This window comes from Ruditapes philippinarum, unplaced genomic scaffold (assembly GCF_026571515.1).
Source record: "Ruditapes philippinarum isolate M1 unplaced genomic scaffold, ASM2657151v2 ctg9400_1_1_1_1, whole genome shotgun sequence".
NCBI lineage: Eukaryota > Metazoa > Mollusca > Bivalvia > Venerida > Veneridae > Ruditapes > Ruditapes philippinarum.
This window is the reverse complement of record NW_026863200.1, coordinates 930-21787: the sequence shown is the minus strand read 5'-3', so window position 1 is coordinate 21787 and position 20858 is coordinate 930. Positions and strand designations below refer to the sequence as shown.

Here is a 20858-nt window from a genome sequence, read left to right as displayed (position 1 = left end):
GTATATTACATGATATCACGGCTTTCATTACAGCCGTGATCATATATAGTATACTTTTTTAATAATAGAAGATCTGCACACTTTATGTTCTTTAATTAGTGTGTGTCATATGGGGAGAAAAGGTCAGCTGGAACTAGGCACACCAGTTCAATCTTTTTAAAAAACGTATACATATCACTAAATTTATAGGTAGTCAAAAATTATCGTGATGTCGTGTTCAGTTTGAATTAAACAATGCCCATTATCACAATTCATAATTATAGTGATAAACTATTTTTGATAATTTTAAACATGCTTTACTGTGTCTAATTTATTTTCTAAAATATAACTATCTATGTTGTTTTATAGATTAATCATTATCCTTTCACCCTGATATATTATATACATATGTATATAAAGTATATTTCCTGAAAACTGTTTTTTTAAAAAGTGATATCAGCCCATTATAATATAAACCCTTCATAATGTTTGAGGTATCATTAACCATCAAAGATGGCAACGTTATTTAGATGTTGCTTTTGCCAAAGAGTTGATTCAAAATTACGCAATTTTGAAAAAAAAGGTAAATTAATATTTTGTAAGGAAAGCTGCAATAATAAAAGATTGTCGGATAACAAAAGAAAAAGTAAAACTGTTTTAAACAAGCAAAAGGGAGCTAAGTCGAAGAAAAAGTCCGGTAAAGGCAGAGGGAAAAATACCAACGAAAATAAACAAAAAAGTATTGGAAAGGATGATGGCGGATATACCGAAACGTTAAACGAAAGAGGTGGAGAAAGTCAAGAATGTGAAAGTAAAATTGAAAGAAAATTTCATAAACCTGTCTCCGAGTCGGAAAATGCTGCTGGGGATTCGGTCGGACAGGCGTTTCCTAGTGGTCATTCTAGCCACATTGTAAAACATAGTGACCATAATTATAACCCGTCAGCTACAGAGGTTGCAAATTCTACCATGATAGATCAAGTTAAGAAAATTTCCCTAGAAGTGACTAACGCCAACGATTCCATTCAACCAGTAAAAGGCAAAGATAAGGAAGATAAAAACAAGTGCGGTGATTGTGCAAAGCCTAACTGCACAAAATTGTGTAACCGTTGCAAGGGTACATTTTACTGTTCCAAAGAATGTCAACGAAAAGATTGGTCCGTTCACAAAGAAATATGTGTGCAGGTAGGTTATTGTTTATTATCATGTGTACACGATTTATTTGTTAAAATGAAAGTTGCCCACTTTAGGCATGGTATTATATTTATTGTGGATTCCTTTTCTCGCGTTTTTGTATAAATATCTATGTACTGAGATATTTAAATAAACTTGCAAACTATATAGCTAGATACATCAAAAGATAAGATATATTACAGGATAACAAAATGTGTGATTTGAAATATCTATCTACATGTAGTAATATATTTGTTATAAAATTATATAACATAGGGATAGAACATATTGAAACAAAGTACCGAAATCATAACATGATTTTTGTTAAGTGAACTGTATCTGTTGACAGAATTTTATACCGCAAAAGGTGTATGCGATGCTTAAAAATGTATAATAAATTATTAAGATTATGACAATGAGGGACAATTTTAATCTTATTGTGGCATTTTATACTTCTTGTGTATAGAGTTGTTTCGGATTACTTTTGATTAAAATTTTCCGTAGAGACTTACAGAAGAAGAACAAGAAATTTACAAAATATACGAGGAGAAAACGAGGCAACGAAGAGATTACAAAAGAAGATGTAAGGAGGTTACTGAGGAAACTGATGGCTTGAACAACATTATAATTGATGATTCTGAGGACAGCTTCGATAGTTCGCTGGACAGAATGTACCAGACGCTTCCACTGAAACAAGCTCTGATAATTGCGCCCGACCAGTGGGGTCATTCGACACGGCATTGTGTTTGACAAGAATTTTATTCCCCTGGTATGACATCATAATTGACTTTGATGATGTCCCTGATGTCCCGTTACCATTTTTTCTATTTTTGATGCAGCCTTCTAGAGTCGTGTTACTGGCTTTTATATACAGATTCCACGACGATGTGATGAGACATGGTGTTTATATTAAGGTTGGTACATAATATATATTTCCAACATTTTTACATAACTTGGTATACAGTCGACTCTCGTTATCTCGAAGTCATCGGGACCGTCCAAAAATATCGAGATAACGAAATGTACTTTATCTGATTTTTAGAGAGCTTTTCAGTCATTTAAACATTCAGGCTCCCCAGCAGTATTAAAGCTGCTGACTGTTCCAAGGCGGCGCCCCTCTGTGTTCCTCAGATGTATGTCTTTGTTGTTTCTTACTGTTTTGGTGACACTTTTGTGTCCCTTGTTGTTTTCTCGTTTACGGTAAGTATCTTTCCCTTTGCCCCTAGTTTTTATTTTAATTATCCCCCCGTCTCCGGTCTCCTGTTCCCTTCCCATGTGCCCTTTGACTTTATGGGCCTATTAATCAATAATTTAATTGTTTTCTTTGAGTTCCTTATCAGTTACTAATAATTTCTTCGTATGTATGATTTTAGTGGTTGACCTGACCATGCTCTTCCTTATACCCTATCCTGTTTTTGTTTGGGTCCTCCTGGGCTCCTTGCCACTGGCTCTTGTTGATGGGTCGTGTGGGGGTTGCTGGGTTGTGTAGGGGCTGCGTTAATATTGAATGCTGCCTTTCCTAGTTGACCTTGTTTATCATATTTTAACAATTCTTTACATAAATAGGCTATTATTAAATGTTTTGTGTTTATTTTATGCACTAAAAGAGTTTCACTGCATAATTTGTGGAAGAGGGAGGGGTTGGGGGGTTGGAAGTTAAACCTTTTCAAAAGTAATTTTGATAGCAAAATAAGTATTCCACCGTTAATTTTTTTATCATTATATTTTTACACACATATGAAAGAAAATACGACAATGTTAGCATTTAAACTTATGCATCACATTCATATAGTCTTTCCGCGTGCTTTTCATTGAAAATCTTTCTTAATGTCTTATGAAAAAACTGAGTCTTTTTTCCCGCCTTAATCTTTTCCGTGCGGTGCTCTACAGGGTGTCTTTCTAGTGTGTTTGAGTTACTAGATATTTTTGTGGCTGCGCTCCGTAAATATTACTTTCTCTTGTGAAATCTTACTGTGATATATATTGTAATTCTTTTGATATTTTCCTAGGATGCAAGCGACAATAGGTGTAAGGTGGAGTTTGACCTTGACCATATCGGAGATGATCCTGCGCCACACTTTAGCTACTCCCAAGTGGAACCCGGTGCTTATGTATGTCTGCTAAATCCTGTACTGCACCTACTCGGTGATAGAACATTAGTAATTCGTGTAAAGAATCCGAGAGCAGTTAAAATTTTATAAACATTAGAATGGGAATGATATTAGACAAACGACATGATTTCTTTTGTTTGATTTTACTGTTAAAATAGAAACATGCACTATTAAAGGAACTCCACTTAGGATTTTTGTACTACACAAATAACTTGTATGCAAATTTTCAGATGATTCCCTCACCCCATTATTTTCATAATTATTATCAATGACACAAAAATAAAAAAAAAAAACGTTATTTTCACTGAAATCGGACTAAGAATTGCACAACAAATAGATATTCATTCTTATTCTGGGTGTAATATTTCTTTGTTATCCTTTGTAGATTTTTCCATTTTAAGTGGTTCACTTGTAAGAATTTTAATTTTTATATTTTAAGGCATTTTTACCCAAGTGGAGCTTCTTTAAAATTCAAGATAAAGGCATTCTCTGTTGACTTCTCGCGAAATTCTTGCTGTTATTAATGATTCTGAAAAAAAAGATAATAATTATACATGTAATAATATTTTGAAAACGTAACAAAACTGTACGTGTTGTTGTTAAAACGTCGTTTTAATGATTTTGAAAGACATAAATTGTATGCGTAAACATGTATAGTATTTGACATTTGTTCTTTATTCGATTATTCTACTAATACGTACATGCTGTATGCATTGTATTTTCATGCCTTAAAGTGTGTAATACTATATCTGATGAAATACTTTATAAAAAAAACAAAAAAACAACAACAACAAAAAAATAAAAAAACAATTAAACACAGTAAACTGTCCATGACCTTATATATGGTCGTTTCATAAACTATTTGCATCAAATCATTAAATAAGTTTTGTTGTTGGATCCTGATGCTTAACATATTTCTCTTTTCGCTATTTTAATCTTTCCTTCTCTTTTTATTTTTTAGTTACTAATAGTTAGATTCAGCATCCTTATTTGGATTAGCCAATCTATGATCGGCTTATACCAATTTATGCAGCATTAGCCAATAGAAATGTTTGTTCTAAATTTCCACTTTCTAGCGTTTTCTCACCCTTTCTCAGATAATTTACACAGAAATTTGTTCTACGCAGTTCCACCCTCCTTATTTGTGGCTTAAAATCGATACTTTTTTGTGATAACCGTTTATATACTTTGTTATAGGTGTATGCTATTCTTTTGTTTAGGATGTATGATAGATATCTCAGTGTTTCAAGTTTTGTAATCGTTGACAGTGTTAATCAATGTTATTAGTTATAGGTGTAGGCGCTAGTATTTTTGATGCAAATGAGACGATATTTGAGATGAGCTCATGCCAGTTATCGTCTTGGCTAAATGTGACACCTACATGTTCATGGTGGTCTACAAAATTAGGTTGAAAATTATTAAAGTATAAATGGCCGATTTCGATTGACGTACGTACAATTTTAGCTGGATTGAAGTTAACTAACCGTAGTGTTTTGTTTTTTTTTAGATTTAGCCGTTTTCCAATATTTGCGCGAATCATATTACTATTGAAAATTCTAAATTGTTATAGAAAACGATTTTAGCATGATTTTTTTTTATATATATATTGTTAACCTTATTTCTTGTTCTTTTGTATTTATTCCAGTCATGCATATATGTTATTTGAATTCAATGTTTTATGAAATTGTCTATCCCTAAGTCGCAAAGTTATTCGAATTTCGGAATTAAACCAAGGTTTATCTTTAGGCCTAACTAACGCAATATATGTAGGAATGTAATGTTTAGCAATATCTATAAAAGTTTTTGTAAAAAGTTCACATGCAATATCAATATTTTCATCGATAATGAACGACTAATCGAAATTCTTATAAGGGTATTAAATTTAGTAAAGTCAGTGTTATTAATTGTAGTTCCATACTTTTTTTTAAATGGTTTATTTTAAAAAATGTAGGTTCCGAAATGATCACTTATTTCGTTTGACGTTTCGAAAACTTCCAAATCTAAAACATGAATGTTGTTTGTTATTGCACAAAGAAACAAAATGTTTACATAAACGTCACTATTTCGTTTTTTACTTTTATTAACTAGAACAAGCATTTTTGTTATTTTTTTCTCAGAATCAACAAATGGGTACATGTATCTGCTTCGTATGGGGAATTGGTTGGTGGTAGTGTTGACACACAACTGTTACATAATACAGCAACTTTTCTTAAACATTTTCTTTCTTTTTTTCTTTACTTAATGCATATTTACTTTGATGTGTAACTATCTTTACTTTATGAAACTGATGCTAAACATTTACAGGGAAGGGCCCACGATAATCTTGTAAAAACTTTTGGTCCAACACTTTTGTATATTGTGTAATTTTGTTGATGTAAAAGAATTGATGTATATTTATATAATTATGCAATAAAATATTATTGGCGCTTTTTTTTGATAACTGTTTATACAATTTGTTATAGGTTTATGCTATTTTTGTTTGTTTAGGATGTATGGTATTTTAGTGTTTCAAGATTTGTTTTCGTTGACAGTGTTTAGTAATGTTATTAGTTAAAAAATTTGACCCAGATTTGTAAAAAAATATTGGTCTAAAAAGTTAACTTGTATTGATTAGATTTGCAACTGATATAAAAATATATTCTCATTGTTGTTACTAAATGAACAGTTTTCAACTCCAAACATGTGTTATCTTATGTTTTTACGCAGTAGGATGTGTCCATGAACTTCTATGTCATATTTTAGCGTAAACAGAATGAACAAAATTTAGTAGCTATGGCGATAATTTCACGCATGCACAGCACACTTACAATAAAATATACTCACACATTTCTTTTACTTTTGAAATACTGCCATTATTTTAATTACAATATAAACATATTTTCAATCCATATGCAGCAAATATATAGCTTAATAATAAGCTTTTCAAGCTTCCTACTCAATCCGTACAAGTTATTTCTTGTCAATTATCATGAAATGAAATGGTTTATAAATAAAATATTGTTGTCCCCCGTCTTTTTGAAGAAAAAAGGGAAATATAGAAATAGGCTCCGTCCGTCTGTCCGTCCGTCCGTCTGTCCGGGCGAACATCCAATGGTCTTTGAGCTTCATTCCGTCCATAAGTTTAGTTAAAGAAAGAAGGAAATCCCATAAACCGACTGGTTTAATTAGTAATTTTACTGGTTTATGGGGAAAAATGCCACAAAAAGATAAAAGAAAAAGCACATAAACCCAAAAATGTTGGCACGTCGACCCGTCCGTCCGTCACACTTTTTGTGTCCGGTCCATAACTTTGTCATTTATCAAAGGAATTTAAAATAACTTGGCACACATTTTTGTTATAGTAAGACGATGTGTCATGCGCAACAACCAAACCCATACCTCCAGGGTCAAGGTCGCACTTGCTAATTCAAGGTCAATATGTCTTTTTGAGGATAAATGTCGTGTCCGGTCCATAACTTTCTTGTTTTGAAGGGATTTTGTAAAAACTTGCCACAATTGTTCACAATAATGAGACGATGTGTCATGCGCAACAACCGGTCACCTACCTCTAAGGTCAATGTCACAATTGGAGGTCAGAGATTAACATAGTCTGTTATAGGGTATATTTTTGTCCGATCCATAACTTTTTCATAGATCAAAGGACATTGACATACTTGCCACAAGTAGTCACTATAATAAGACGATGTGTCATGCGCAACACCTGCATCCCTACCTCCAAGTTCAAGGTCACACTTAGAGGTCAAAAATTAACATAGTCTGTTATAGGGTATATTTTGTGTCCGATCTAGAACTTCTTCATAGTTCAGGGGATTTTGAAATAACTTGGCACAAATAGTCACAATAATAAGACGATATGTCAAGTACAACACCTGCACCCCTACCTCCAAGGTCAAGGTCACACTTAGAGTTTCATAGGTTAACAGAGTCTGTTATATGGTATATTTTGTGTCCCGTCCATAACTTCTTCATAGATCAAGAGATTTTAAAATACTTTGCACAAATAGTAACAATGATAAGATGATATGTCATGCGTAACACCTGTGTCGCTACCTCCAAGGTCAATGTCACACTTAGAGGTCAAAGATTTACATAGTCTGTTATAGGGTATATTTTGTGTCCAGTCCATAACATTTTCATAGATCAACGGATTTAAAAAAAAATACTTTGCACAAATAATCACAATGATAAGACGATATGTCAGGCGCAAAACATGGGTCTCTACCTCTAAGGTCACACTTAGGGGTCAAAGATTAACATAGTCTGTAATAGGGTATATTTTGTGTCCGATGATCTATAACTTCTTCATAGTTCAAGAGATTTTGAAAATACTTGGCACAAATAGTTACAATAATAAGACGTTATCTTAAAAGTGGCACATTTTTATGCTTCCCGAGGCGGGGGTCGTTGGCAACTCTGTTACAAATTCTTGTTTAAACTAAATATAATTATAGCTTTATTCGCTTTTATAAGCAGTAATGTTGAATTATTTAGTGCGTTGCAATTGTGCGCCACATGTTGAATGAATAATACAATTTAATAAATACAGTCACTATACAGCCATATATATCGTATTTATTCTGAAAACACTAAACAAACTTTACCTTACAAAAAAGCCTCTTTTTATTAGTTTCTATTAGTAGTGTTCTGTTCTGTCTTTCTAAAAAGTAACTCATAACCATCTATTGTTTCTGTTGCTTGTTAGCAATTAGTAGAGATATAGTAATTTAGTATTTTTGCATGTTTACATTATACTTTCATGACAAAAAAAAAATCCTTCTCATTGAGCTCTACTTTCTGTTAAAGAGAATAAATATTTAGGAGTGGTATTTTTATCGTTGGAATGTTTTCTTAGTGCTAGAAAATCGCTCGCCTCTCAGGCAAATAATGCTTTGCATCTTTTGTATAGTAGAGTGTTTTCTCTACTGATCTTCAACTTAAGCTTTTCGGCCAAATAGTTTTACCTATTGTTACACTTGTGAAGTGTGGGGTTTCGAAAATCTCCTAATTTTATATACATATAAAAAATACACACTGTTTTTCTTCGGAAAATGTCACATTGCAGAAAAAGTATACATTGTATAAATTATGTTGTATGGTGAATTAGAACATTATCCCCATCTGCACTTCACATGAAAAATAAGATAACAGATTATATGTTATAGGTTGAATGAATTTTAAATGGATTCGTAATGTATATGTACACTCAATAATACAGGTAATTCTTATTTTGGGCGAAATAAAGATCTTATCGGTAATCGCAATATTCTGAAGATAATTTAATGAACGTTAATCAGTGATCAGTGTTGTCGAACATGTGCCACTTTAATTAAATTAGTTATTCATCTAAAGTAAGAAACTATATTTGATTTAAGATGCATATCCCATATAGCCTCGTTTTCATTTCTAGAGTCCAAAAGGTGCATATAACACATCTATATTGCACACCATCTAATAGTCACTTTTTTCGTTTTAAGAGTCAAAAATCCCTTTAAAAATTTAGCTTATTGTAAATGAAGTTCTGAATCTAAATCGGACAAAATGTTAAGTAGTCAACATCAAAATTGCAATCAAGACCACGTTATACTCGTATATGGTAACAAATAGTAAGTCGGTGCGACGGAACAATAATACGATCCATTTTCAAATTGTATTCTATTTGGCGCTACGACACTACTTTTCTAAAATTTGTCACGGTTCAGATCTGTTATGGGGTTGGGGGATGTGTAGGCGGCCGGAAAGCTCAGTCGGTACTCACACGGAACGATATTCCGAGAGTCCCGGGTTTGAGTCCCGGCCGAACTGCACGTTTTTCTCGCCCTGTGATATATCAATATACTGACGCTAACATGTACTGTTCTTTGATTCTTATGAAGGAGAATATCTTTATTATTCCCAGGCCTAAAATTTAAATTTAATTTGTTTCCCTTTCGCTTTGTTACCCAACAAATTTGCCACTACCCAAAAGATTTTTTTCAGATTATAATTAATAAATTGTTGCACATGTCAGTTTTGAATATGGTAATGCATGTACATAAACTATTGCACTTAATAAATTAATTTTAATAGTTCATTATACATTTATGCAGATTATTTATTATTATGCACATAAAAAAAATCATACCTACCTACGTACCCAACGTAATTTTAATGGGTCGGGAAGGGGAAACAGACATAATTATATATTTGGCCCCAAACCTTTTAAATAAATGATTTATGATCTCTAACTGTGTCATTTTAATTCGGATCTTCGTCTCTTGATAAACCTTGTTATTTGTGTTCTTTAGTTAATATTAATTAAATTTTTTTTTTTAAATTATACTTTATTGATCTCGTATGTACCTAAATTAGTAAGACCTTCTGTGGTAAATATTTCAACAACAACAAAAACATCAACAAGAAACGCTATTTTTTAAAAAACTTTTAACTTCAACTCATGGCAAAATTTAATATATTTAAATATAACACAAAAATCCTGTTCCAACTATGAAACAGTCACATGATATCACACAAATGCAACAGATACAAACTTAAAATATGACCATTTTAAGTTTTAAGTACTATAAAGTATAAAGAACTATTTCACAGTTCTACCGTACATAATACTATCCCGAATCAACGGCGTCCTGGATCCCGGATATTGGGAATTTCATCCTACCGTATACGTTTCTGTTTCCTTGCGAAAAGTTAAATGCTCTATCGTGCGCTACAAAGGTAGGGGAACCAGCAAGACACAAGTAGTAAACAAACAAATAAAACATTAATATTTTAATGAGGAAGCTTTTATTTAAGGCACATAGCATAAAGAATACACGTACGATCGGAAAGTGACACGTTTACTTATTAGAAGACTGTATCGTTGGACTAATTGACACCAGGAAAAAGTACACGTGTCGACTGAAATACTTCAAATGCATGTAGGTTAGTTTTATTTACATTATTTTCGACCCTTATGTAAACTGTAAAACGATTAAAATATTTTTAAACGTAGATCTAATGAAATTTTGTTTGGTTATTACTAGGCATTATGATAGATCTACTGTACTATCATAAGAATTGAAAAGAAGAAAAAACAACAACAAATAACAAAATAAATAAATAAATAAATAAAATTGATAAATAAATAAAAATAAAAAAATAAATAAGATAAATAAGATAAATTTATGTTTCATTATTTTTCAGGGTCAGAGGCAAATTGGGTAGACTGGGGTTCACAATCGATGTGGCTTGAGATTTAATTCTAAATTGTACATTTAATATTGTTTAAGATTGTTTTAAAATTGTTTTAAAATTGTTTTACCTCGCGGCGAAATATGGTTATCAGACACTTATCATATTTCTTATCAGCATGAACCTTCTGTCTTCATTGTTAACTTTTAAATGGGTTCCCAGTGACTATAAATATAATTTTGAAAATCCCAGTTGCTACCATTATTTGGCATAGCTTCAACTATCAGTTTCTATATCTTTGTGAAATATAGGTAGGTGACAGATTAAAATGGGTGATCGAGCTATTCGATGTGAATATTGTAACAAAAAGGGTTCGAACTTGAAAATATGCGGCCGTTGTAAACATGTTCAGTATTGTACAAAATTGTGCCAGACTTCTGATTGGAAAAATCACAAGCAAAAATGCCAAGCCATTGTCATTAAGGAACGTCGCCGACAGGAAAATGAAGCTAAACTAGCGAAAGAGCGCACAGAATCAGGTTTATGTGGTATATTTAGTTTATTAAATAATCTGAGGAAGATTGAGGAGCATCATGAGGCAAACGGTAACTCTGGCGAAAACAGATCTGTGGGGATCATTCTTCATAAAATGAGGAAAGAGTACAATGGCGAAAGCAGCGGATATGATTCGACAGGATACAATGATGATGAGGAGGACGAAGTTCAAAATGAAACGGAAGACAAATCAGATAGTGAGAGCAGTGGTAATGATTCTAAAACAGAGGAAGAAGCTGACCTACACACAGAAGAGGTTGTAGAAAAATCGAAAAGACATATATGTGCTTTATGCTCATCCAAAGGAAGCTCAAAGAAATGCTCACGATGCATGAAAGTCTATTATTGTTCAAGAGAATGTCAGAGACAAGACTGGCAAACGCATAAGACAAATTGCAAAAAGGTAAAGTATATTAGATATTGATATTTATTTCGTATTAAAAAGGTAAAATTTGTCTAAGATAGTGATATATACGAGTATTTAATTTTCCGATTTTTATACCATCTGTTCAATTGATATTTATAAGCATTAATTTATGAAATGGAATACTGAAAACTTAAAGATATTTCTGAACGATGTTTTAGAATTTTATTTATTGCATGATATTTCACTTAATTGATACTTGTATATTATTTATATATTTGAAAACAATCATGTGATTCAATGGTACTTGTTATGTACAAATGTAAAATCATAAATTACGTATCGTTTTTATTCGTATATGTATTATATATAGTAATTTATCTTTTGTTTAAAATGTTTTTTTTTTAACATTTTAATACATTTTTCAACAAAACGATTGTTTTTGATAATACAAAACTATTCAGTAGATTTTAGTAAAACATTGAAATGGTCATTTACTCTACCCTCTGTTCTAAGGCAGATGGAGATAACTTATATTGTTTAAGGCCCATTATGCCATTAAAATACTTATATTGTTTAAGGTCCATTATGCCCTCAAAATACTTAAATTGTTTAAGGCCCATATATTAATATGCCCTCAAAATGCTATTATTTTCATTTATTACAATTTCTGTATAGGTAACCATTTGGTTGAACCATTTATGCTTTGAAATAAGTAGTTAGTATTTTGAGTGGATGTCATTTGTTTATATTTTGCTACTTCAATTTCACTATAAATCTATCGATATGCTATATTTAGTACACACTGGGTTTTCCCGATATATGAATATGAGCGAAACAACTAAAATAGCCCAAGTAAATATATATTGGGAAAAACCAAGTTCATGTACGTGTGCTTAAACCAGCAGAAAATTATATAATTATTGATAGCGCATGTGTTGTTAAAATTTTGTTTTGATATGTGAATTTTATAGTTTATGATAATTTATATCTAACACTACTGCTAGTTGGTAGTGATCAATACTATGAGGTTTATTAAACATTGTTGTGTTCAATGACGAGTACACAGCTGTCAAAACTATTTGACGAGGCCACCTCTACTAAAAGGTGGCTCTTTCACATTTTGGTAAACTGTTTAAATGAGAGCCTTCGATTCGATACTTCAGTTGTAAGAACATCGACCAAAACAAAACTAAAATGGTAAACAGTTTCTAAAAATATCCGTTTTTGAAAAATATTATTAGTTTTTCAATAATCGAAGAATGCTATACCATATGATGTATGTCAACGTAATAGAAAGTAAGCAAATTAATATTTGGTAAAAGTTCTAGCAACGTCATTTTGACGTATTTCGTATCAAAATTGCACCCAAAATGATGAGAATATCTTTCTACGTGGCATAGCATTCTTGGAATTTTGAAAAACAAAACAAGCATGTTCTTTTAAATTGGGTACTTTTAGAAACGGCGTTTACCTTTTTTCAGCTATGTTTAGGCCGAGGGCACTTCAACGGAAGTGTCGAGGGCTCTCATTTAATCAGATCACCAAAATGTGAAAGACCAGCGTTAAGTAGGGGTGGATGCGCTAGCCGAGTCTAATATAGGATTTTACACGTGTACGAGTCCAATAGAATCAGTATTGGTCTCAACAATGCAAATAGGTTCGTTTTCATTTTCAGAGTTCACACTATCTATATCAAATGTCGTAAATGTGTATTAAAAAGGCCATCATACGTTGTTGAGAACAACACTGATTCTGTTGAACTCGTACACAGCTGCAAAACATGTATTAGACACGGCTTATGCCTCGTCTGATTTAGATTAGATTTGAAATCAATTATAAAATATAAATATTTGAGAGTTGATTTTAGATTTGATATGAAGGTTTTAGACTTTTGAAATGGAAACAAGACTAGATTAATAATATATTGTATCTGATAGAGATTTCTTTTGCTGGTGTGAAATAATGACGATTATATATGTTAAATATTTCCACGGCTGCAGCAAATTGCGCTTTTATAATAACCATCGTCTAGCAACAAAAAAAAAACAAAAACAACAACAACACAATGAATAAAACAACCACCCAGCTACCACACTAATAAAAACTTACGACCTTTATATTGGACTGTATAACCTTTGTTCTCAATTTCCATAATTAATTCTATAACTAATACTATAGACATGCATATTTAAAGAAAGGGTTGCATACTATCATCATATGTTTATGTCATGCTTATCTAAATGATTTAATCTGATTTGCTTTTAAAGATATCGGGCGAGGAAAATGAGGAGAAAGATGAGGACCAAAACACAACCGAATCACTTCAACAAGATATCATTCCATCCAGCTCGAAATCCGTAGCTGCACCTCCCCCAACTATTCCACAACAACTGTCACAAATAAGTGCCACTTGTCGGAAAGGTTCTCTGCGCAAGGCGATCAAAATGGCGACACGATTATTTCCGTCACATAAACTGGTGACAAACATCATTTACGTCCCATCACAGCCAGTGTTTAACTTCTTTCCGTTTGCGCCGACGCCACCGAAGGAGAAAACGGTTTTCGTGGCTTATATGTATGAATATCACGAAGATGTTATACGGCATGGTGTCCATCTTAGGGTATGCCATATTAAGATGTATTCTTTTTCTAGATGTGGTATAACAATATATCGAATTTCTTTTTTGGGCAACCAATATAAATGAAGGCTGTATTTGGTATATTAGGAAATTAAGATATATATTTAAATAATCTCATATTGACCAAAATGCACAGTAAATAAATAAGCAATGAAAATACAATGTAACAACAATTGTAAAAGTAACAACAAAGAAATCATAGTCGTCACCAAAACCATTATTTGTCGCCTTATTAATGTTAACTCCCTTTATTTCGATGACATAAAACCACCATCTTTTATAAAGAAACTTCTACATGTATATAGATAAGTTAAAATGCTATAATTTTCAAAGTAAGATAATTTTGTATGTGCATATATATGTCGTCTTTTCTTTCTAGGACGACTGTGACAATAAAAGTAAGGTGGAATTTCACCTTGATAATGACGACCCGTCGCCATTCTTCAGTTACTCTCAAGTGAAGCCCGGTGGTTACATATGTATCCTTAATGCAGCCAAGCACCTATTCCGAGATGGTTCTGTTGGATTTCGCATTGACCACCCAGACCAAGTTAAAATTCTTGATTTACAGACTAACACGAAACAACAAAAATGATATTTTGCTTATGTAAAAGAATAACCAAAAGCTTACGGAGAATGCTGATTAAGTTCTTTAGATGTCTTAAATACATGTGTATTAAAATTATGTGAAGAATTACAGACTCTGTAACTAGCATGTATCATTTATTGTATTGATTATTTGTTGTATTTTCCCTCTTTTAAATAATGTTGTATTTGAAGAAGTGAAAAACACTATCTCACGTGACAAAAATTGTCGAAAAAAGAAGAGTGCAGGTTCCGTGGTTTATTTAAGGTTCGTTAAAATAAAACAAATATATTAGGAATTAATGTAATTGTAGTCTATACACATAATAGAGCAAAAGAAACTAGACCAGGGTAGAAATAGACAATCTCGTCAACCTAGCAGATATATAGATAAATACAAATTCAAATCAAATATTGATAATAATGTGAAAGACGGCAAAATATAAAGCAATTTTATACTAGTCAATTTGGTTGCAAAAGAAAACAAAAATAAGGTCATATCTTAAATGGCGTCATTTTTGCGTGACAAAAATTATACATCTAAACCATACTCGATGTTTTTGTTTAACTCTACGAAAGTACATTTATCTATATATTTATTTATACAGATTACTTTGTTCTGAATACAAAGCAAATATCGTTACTTTGTCATATGTTGAATTATATACATGCACATAAATTATTAAATTTTATTTGTTGCAAAATAAAAATAACATAAAACCATGTGTAAACGTCTTTTTTTGAAAAAAAAAATTTGTTTTAAAACGGTTTTTTTTTAATTTACGAAAGGAAACTTGAACATTTTTTGATTTTTTTAATAAATATTTTTTACCAGAAATTTGTTTGAATACTTTTGTTTTAGATATCGAAACCCCTTGTCGGGTTGAATTATTACATTACAAATTTTTATGTTGTTGTTTTTTTGGATTTAAATTTAAAACCGACATGTAAAGTCTTGGCGATTTTTAGCTTTACTTTTTGGAGAAAACCTCAGGTGGCCCCCTTTTTGCAATAAGCCAATCGGCACCAGATAGACCCATGAAAACTGACTAGAATCGAAGACACAGTGGTTTGTGGCAAGTGATTTGAATTCGACGACCTTTACGTATTGTGTACTTATTCGGTCAAGAACGGAGAGAACTGTATATAAAACAATTTGTTACCGTTCTCTTAAAGTTCCACGTCATTTTCGGATTCACTTTCTGCTCCAGTCCTTACAAAAATATCTAAATATGGTGTAACTGTGGCGAAACAATTTGTAACAATTTTCTTCTGTAAGATGAGATAGGAATGTTTAAAAGAAGATGTTGAAATGTTTTATTTTATGTGGTATATTGGAAAAATAGAGCCTTTTATTGGTATTCTGTTGTGTGTTTTGTCCGGATTATCTGCCAAAGGTTAAAGAACGCTAGGTACCCGGCATTTATGTATGTGCATTACCCTTATGTTTCATGCGTATTTTAGGTAGATACCATGTTTGGAAAACCATCGCAAAACTTGAAAAGAAATGTCAAGTTGAGTCAGTATGTTTTTGTAGCCTTAAAAACTATACTGGGAGCATGCCATAATTTGTCACTGATAGTTTTAAATGAAATTCAAAACTGAACAAGTAGAATCAATAAATTGTCAAATTTATAAGGATGTATCTTTCATTTCATTTATGCTGTTTCGCCAACAACTCATATTTGAAGCTACGATGTTGAAGATGTAGTATTTTTACTTTCCATTCAATTCTTTTGACAATGCTTTGTCTGTTCGCTGATACATATGATTCCGTTGTCAATAGCGATTTCATCAGAGGCTTTGTATACAAACATTTTGCGTTATGATTCCCCAAAGTGTTCCTCTGTCATATGGCAAACACATTGTTAATATATATGATATAACATATTAATATTATAGTAAAACTACTTTTTAACAATTATTCTTGCAGTCCCCCGATCCCTCTAGCCTTGCTATAACTTTGATTATTTCATTCTTCGTAAAGACAGTATCATCCTGAAAGGGCAGCCAGTCACAACACATTTAAGGCAGACTACAATTACCTGTTACCATAGTTGAACTGGCATAATAAACAACATCTTTTATACTAGAGATAGTATTATATAAGGTTATGTAATTTCATCCAAAGTTCATGTCTTTTTTGTACGATGAACATCGATAATAACTTAATAACTAGAACACAGACACAGGATTTACGCATGAATTGAAGAGTTAATTGAAATGTTTTTTTTGTAATTATGAAAAACAATTTATTACATGAACGATGGTACAAAATACCTTCTTATGATATTTCATAAAGCCAAGTTTAATATCAAGTTGAAATCTGTTTTGATTCAAAAGAAAAATCATTTTCTATACTTCATCAATTATTATAATGATTTGATTGCACATTAATTCGTCTGCTCTGTAAAATTATATAAATATTTCAAATGTATAACAAACAAGCCAAATGAATATGAAGTGATGTATAGCATTGCAACCACATAAACTTTTACAAATCAATATATATCTTTTCGTTATTTATCAGTTAATACGCCTGTTAACCAGTCAAATCTCCTTTGGATTTTCCGAAAATTCTTCTTTCGTTTTTAACTATTTTCGAAAAGAATGTAAAACATGTAAAAGAAGCAAATTATTTCATATTTTTAGGATGTCGGTTTATGTGCTAAGGTGCAAGTATTGTGATAGAATAAGTTCAAATCGATGTAGTCGCTGCCTAAAGGTGAGCTACTGCACTAAAATATGTCAGACGTTAGACTGGCCAAGTCACAAAGTAGGCTGTTTTAAACATAGTTATAATGAAAGCGAAACGAACGCAAATTTGACTTCTCAGGGAGTTAAACAGGAACTTGATGTTACAGTGCGGAAAGACCATGTAACCAGTGCGAAAAAGGGCAATCATGAAAAAACAGGATGTTCTGAAAGTGATATGGTTGAAAGTCTTAGTCTGTCACCTGATACTGATGAGATACAATTAAAAAAAGATAAAGAAATGAGTTCTTTGAAAACACAAGGTGTTCGTACAATACCTATTGATGATATTTTAAAAGAAAATAGCGATAATAAAAAGGATTGTCAATCAGAGGAATGTAAAAGTCATAGGACTGTTCTAAATAACATTGAAAATGATACAAGCGCTACAAATATATTAGATGAAACCCAATCGAGTAACGATTGCAAATCAAATAACGCAACTAAAGGAGAATCTATCCGAAATCAATGTGGGTTTTGCAAAATATCTGGGTGTTTAAAGACGTGTTCGAGATGCAAGGAGACTTTTTATTGCTCGGCCGAATGTCAGAGACAAGATTGGACTCAACATAAAACTAGATGTAAAAAGGTACATACTTATTTTTAAAATATGTAAGAAATCCTGTATCCTTCCCCTTTTTATCTAGTATTTCCATTAGCTAAATCAATACTTTGATGTTATTTCTTTAATTCCGGTAAATAGAATACAAGTCTATTTTTTATCTCAAGAGGTTATTGCAAATACTTTATACTATAAATGAATAAGAATTAAAATGTTTAATTAAGTTGATAACGATTAATTAAATCGACAGAACAAATTAAACAAAATTGCGTTTGGTACTATGCAGGCATTGTCTGAAGAAGACGAACGGATTCTCAGATGTTGGAAGGAAAAGCAAGAACAAAATGCCGCTATGGCAGCTATGGCAGAAAAGGAAAAAAGTGCACATCCGCCAGATTATTCCTTTGGTTTTCAGACTTACATAGGTCCAAGAGAGCGATTTTACAAAACATTGACTCGAGAGCAAGCACTTTTTAGATTAAACCCTCCTGACGGTTCTCTAGAAAAAGCTATCCGAATGACAAAATCCTACTTTCCTGACTTTAAAGTTGTGACAGCATTTGATGATATCCCCGATGAATATTTGCATTCTCTTTTTAACCTTCTGGATTCATGGAATGACAAATATGTACTTGTGGCATTCATGTATAGATATCACGCGCACGTGATGCGACATGGCGTATACTTAAAGGTATATATATATCTAATAATCAAAGGTATATAGGATAAAATCATAGTTAATACTGACATGACTGTAACAGTTCATGCTTCATGTATATTAATAGGCAAGATAAGAAAATAAGCAATTAACCATTGAACCTTATCTAAAATTTCAAAAATTTTAGGAAATAAATGAACAAATATGTAAGAACATTAGGTAAATATTTGTAACATTTCACCGGAAATGTTGAAATTTACACACCTTAAAGATATATATATTTAGTTAAAAAGTTTGACCGATTTCTAAATTAGGTTCTAGAAAGATATTTTTTCTATAACCTTTCAGGATGAACATGGCAAAGAAAGTAAGGTGGAGTTTTATTTAGATGATTTTGGAGACAACCCATTTCCGTATTTCAGCTACTCCCAGGTTAAACCAGGTGGATATATTTGTCTTGTAGCACCAGTTATGCACGAATTCAGAGATGGAACAATTGGAATCAGAATTGATCTACCTGAACAAGTTCGAGTGCTAGATATAGATGATGTAATGCGCACTTCTGTTGAACACTAAACACTTTATCACCAACAATTTAGTAACATATCTAATACGTTTCGTTTCAAAAGAAAAAAAAAACTAAAGATAAAAACATGACATCATTGTCTTACAACTATACCATTCTCATTGTTTTTGTTGAACGACGAAATTAACCTGTATATATTGTTAATTTGTTTATTCAGATTACTTTGTTCTAAATACATCACTTTTAGGTTCTTGCAATGTGAATACAGCAATAGTTCTCTCAAAGGGGCGGTTATCTCTGATAGATTTCTGAAACTTAACAACATAGATAAATAGGCATACGACCTGGAGTTTGGATTTCGGATGTCGATGGTCTCAAGTCTTTAATTGCTTTGAATTTAGTGGGATCTTCTTTTAAGCAATCTCATGTAAATACATGACCTAAATACATTATTTCGGTGAGAATTACTTTTGGTTACTCGAATTGAATCTGATGCCATTGTTTAAGGGTCGTACAATGAATTCCATGATTGTTCCCTCGCGGACGTTTATTTACCTATTATAAACACATCTTCTCTGCCGCTTCAAGAACAACCAGAAGCACTATTCACGTACATCGGAGTTACTTCATAAAAACGATTTAAATAACATTTTATCAGCTTATTTCAATTTTCTATATCACCAGAAGTTTAGTAAATGTCACTTGCCTACCGAAAATCAAAATTATTCGGTATAATATGCATTGTTGTACTTATAAGAGTCGACAAAAAGCCAAAATCTCGCTCAAAGCGTTAGTTAAGCTACCATTTCACGAATGATCTTGAAAAGTTAACAATGTCGTGGAAATAATTTTGATGAGGGATAAAGATTAATGTATTCGCAGCCGTATGCGGTTATTCCCTTTTTTCAGTTCGGTTAAATAAAAAAATATATTGGTCACTTTACTTACTGCATTGAAAATCCTGTCAGTTATCCGCCATTTATTGCACAATTCTGCGTTACTTATTGCACGAATCGTGCGTTACTTTTACATTGCGGCGTTACTGGATATACACAGTGTATACGCTTTAAGGACAAACAAACTAGCGTCTAGCAAACGTAATCATAGCGTTAAAATTTCTGACAGTTAAAATACAATTTATGTATTCCTCAAGCTGGACAACACGCCTACCTATATGGTGTCTTTTTTGAAACACTTTTGTGCGTCGTGTTGTCGCTAGCGACAGCATCACAAGAACCAAACGGTGCTGTTGCTAACGAAGCACGCCAAACGGTGTGTTGGCGTGCGGCGTGTTATCGCGCTGTCACATTGTCTCTCGGCTCAAATCCAAAGTTGGCTATGTATATAGAACCGCATTCAAGTTGTCGCCCTTGGATGACGTCATTGGGGGATAGGGTGGACATTTGCCGAATACGATTAAGTACAATAATAGAGGGATATAAAGATCTTAATCCTTTCTCTTGTAAGATTGGCAGATTGAAATTGCCAAAATTTTGTATAATTGAAAAAGATATTACATAAAAAGGATGGTGAAATGAATAAAAATGTTTACTATTATAAGATTAACGATTTGTTTTAATAGTAGACCATATTACTGGGTAACTAAGCATAATTACTATTTTCGTTAGATTCTTAATAATGAAAATTTTACCAGGCAGCAGAGCTGCATTACTGGTACTGGTACTGCAGTATATACTGCAGCGATTTTGCAAGTACTGGTACTGATACTGAATTACTCTTACAAAATTTTTCTACTACTGGTACTGGTACTGCATTACTGTC

At 32.2% G+C, this 20858-nt stretch overlaps 2 protein-coding genes across 2 annotated transcripts; both read left to right on the top strand.

The window, feature by feature from the left end:
- The first annotated feature begins 479 nt into the window (after positions 1 to 479).
- LOC132721452 (uncharacterized) lies at positions 480 to 3837 on the top strand. The gene is made up of 3 exons (XM_060705760.1): positions 480 to 1164; positions 1657 to 2066; positions 3162 to 3837. Exons 1-2 carry the CDS (start codon positions 493 to 495, stop codon positions 1900 to 1902), a joined length of 918 nt encoding a protein of 305 aa, XP_060561743.1. The 5' UTR covers positions 480 to 492; the 3' UTR covers positions 1903 to 2066; positions 3162 to 3837.
- A 6131-nt stretch (positions 3838 to 9968) lies between these two features.
- On the top strand, positions 9969 to 20638 carry LOC132721455 (uncharacterized). The gene is made up of 7 exons (XM_060705762.1): positions 9969 to 10181; positions 10443 to 11388; positions 13620 to 13973; positions 14371 to 14583; positions 17107 to 17919; positions 18179 to 18583; positions 18899 to 20638. The coding sequence occupies exons 2-7, from the start codon at positions 10759 to 10761 to the stop codon at positions 19124 to 19126; spliced, it is 2643 nt and encodes an 880-aa protein (XP_060561745.1). The 5' UTR covers positions 9969 to 10181; positions 10443 to 10758; the 3' UTR covers positions 19127 to 20638.
- Positions 20639 to 20858: the final 220 nt, after the last annotated feature.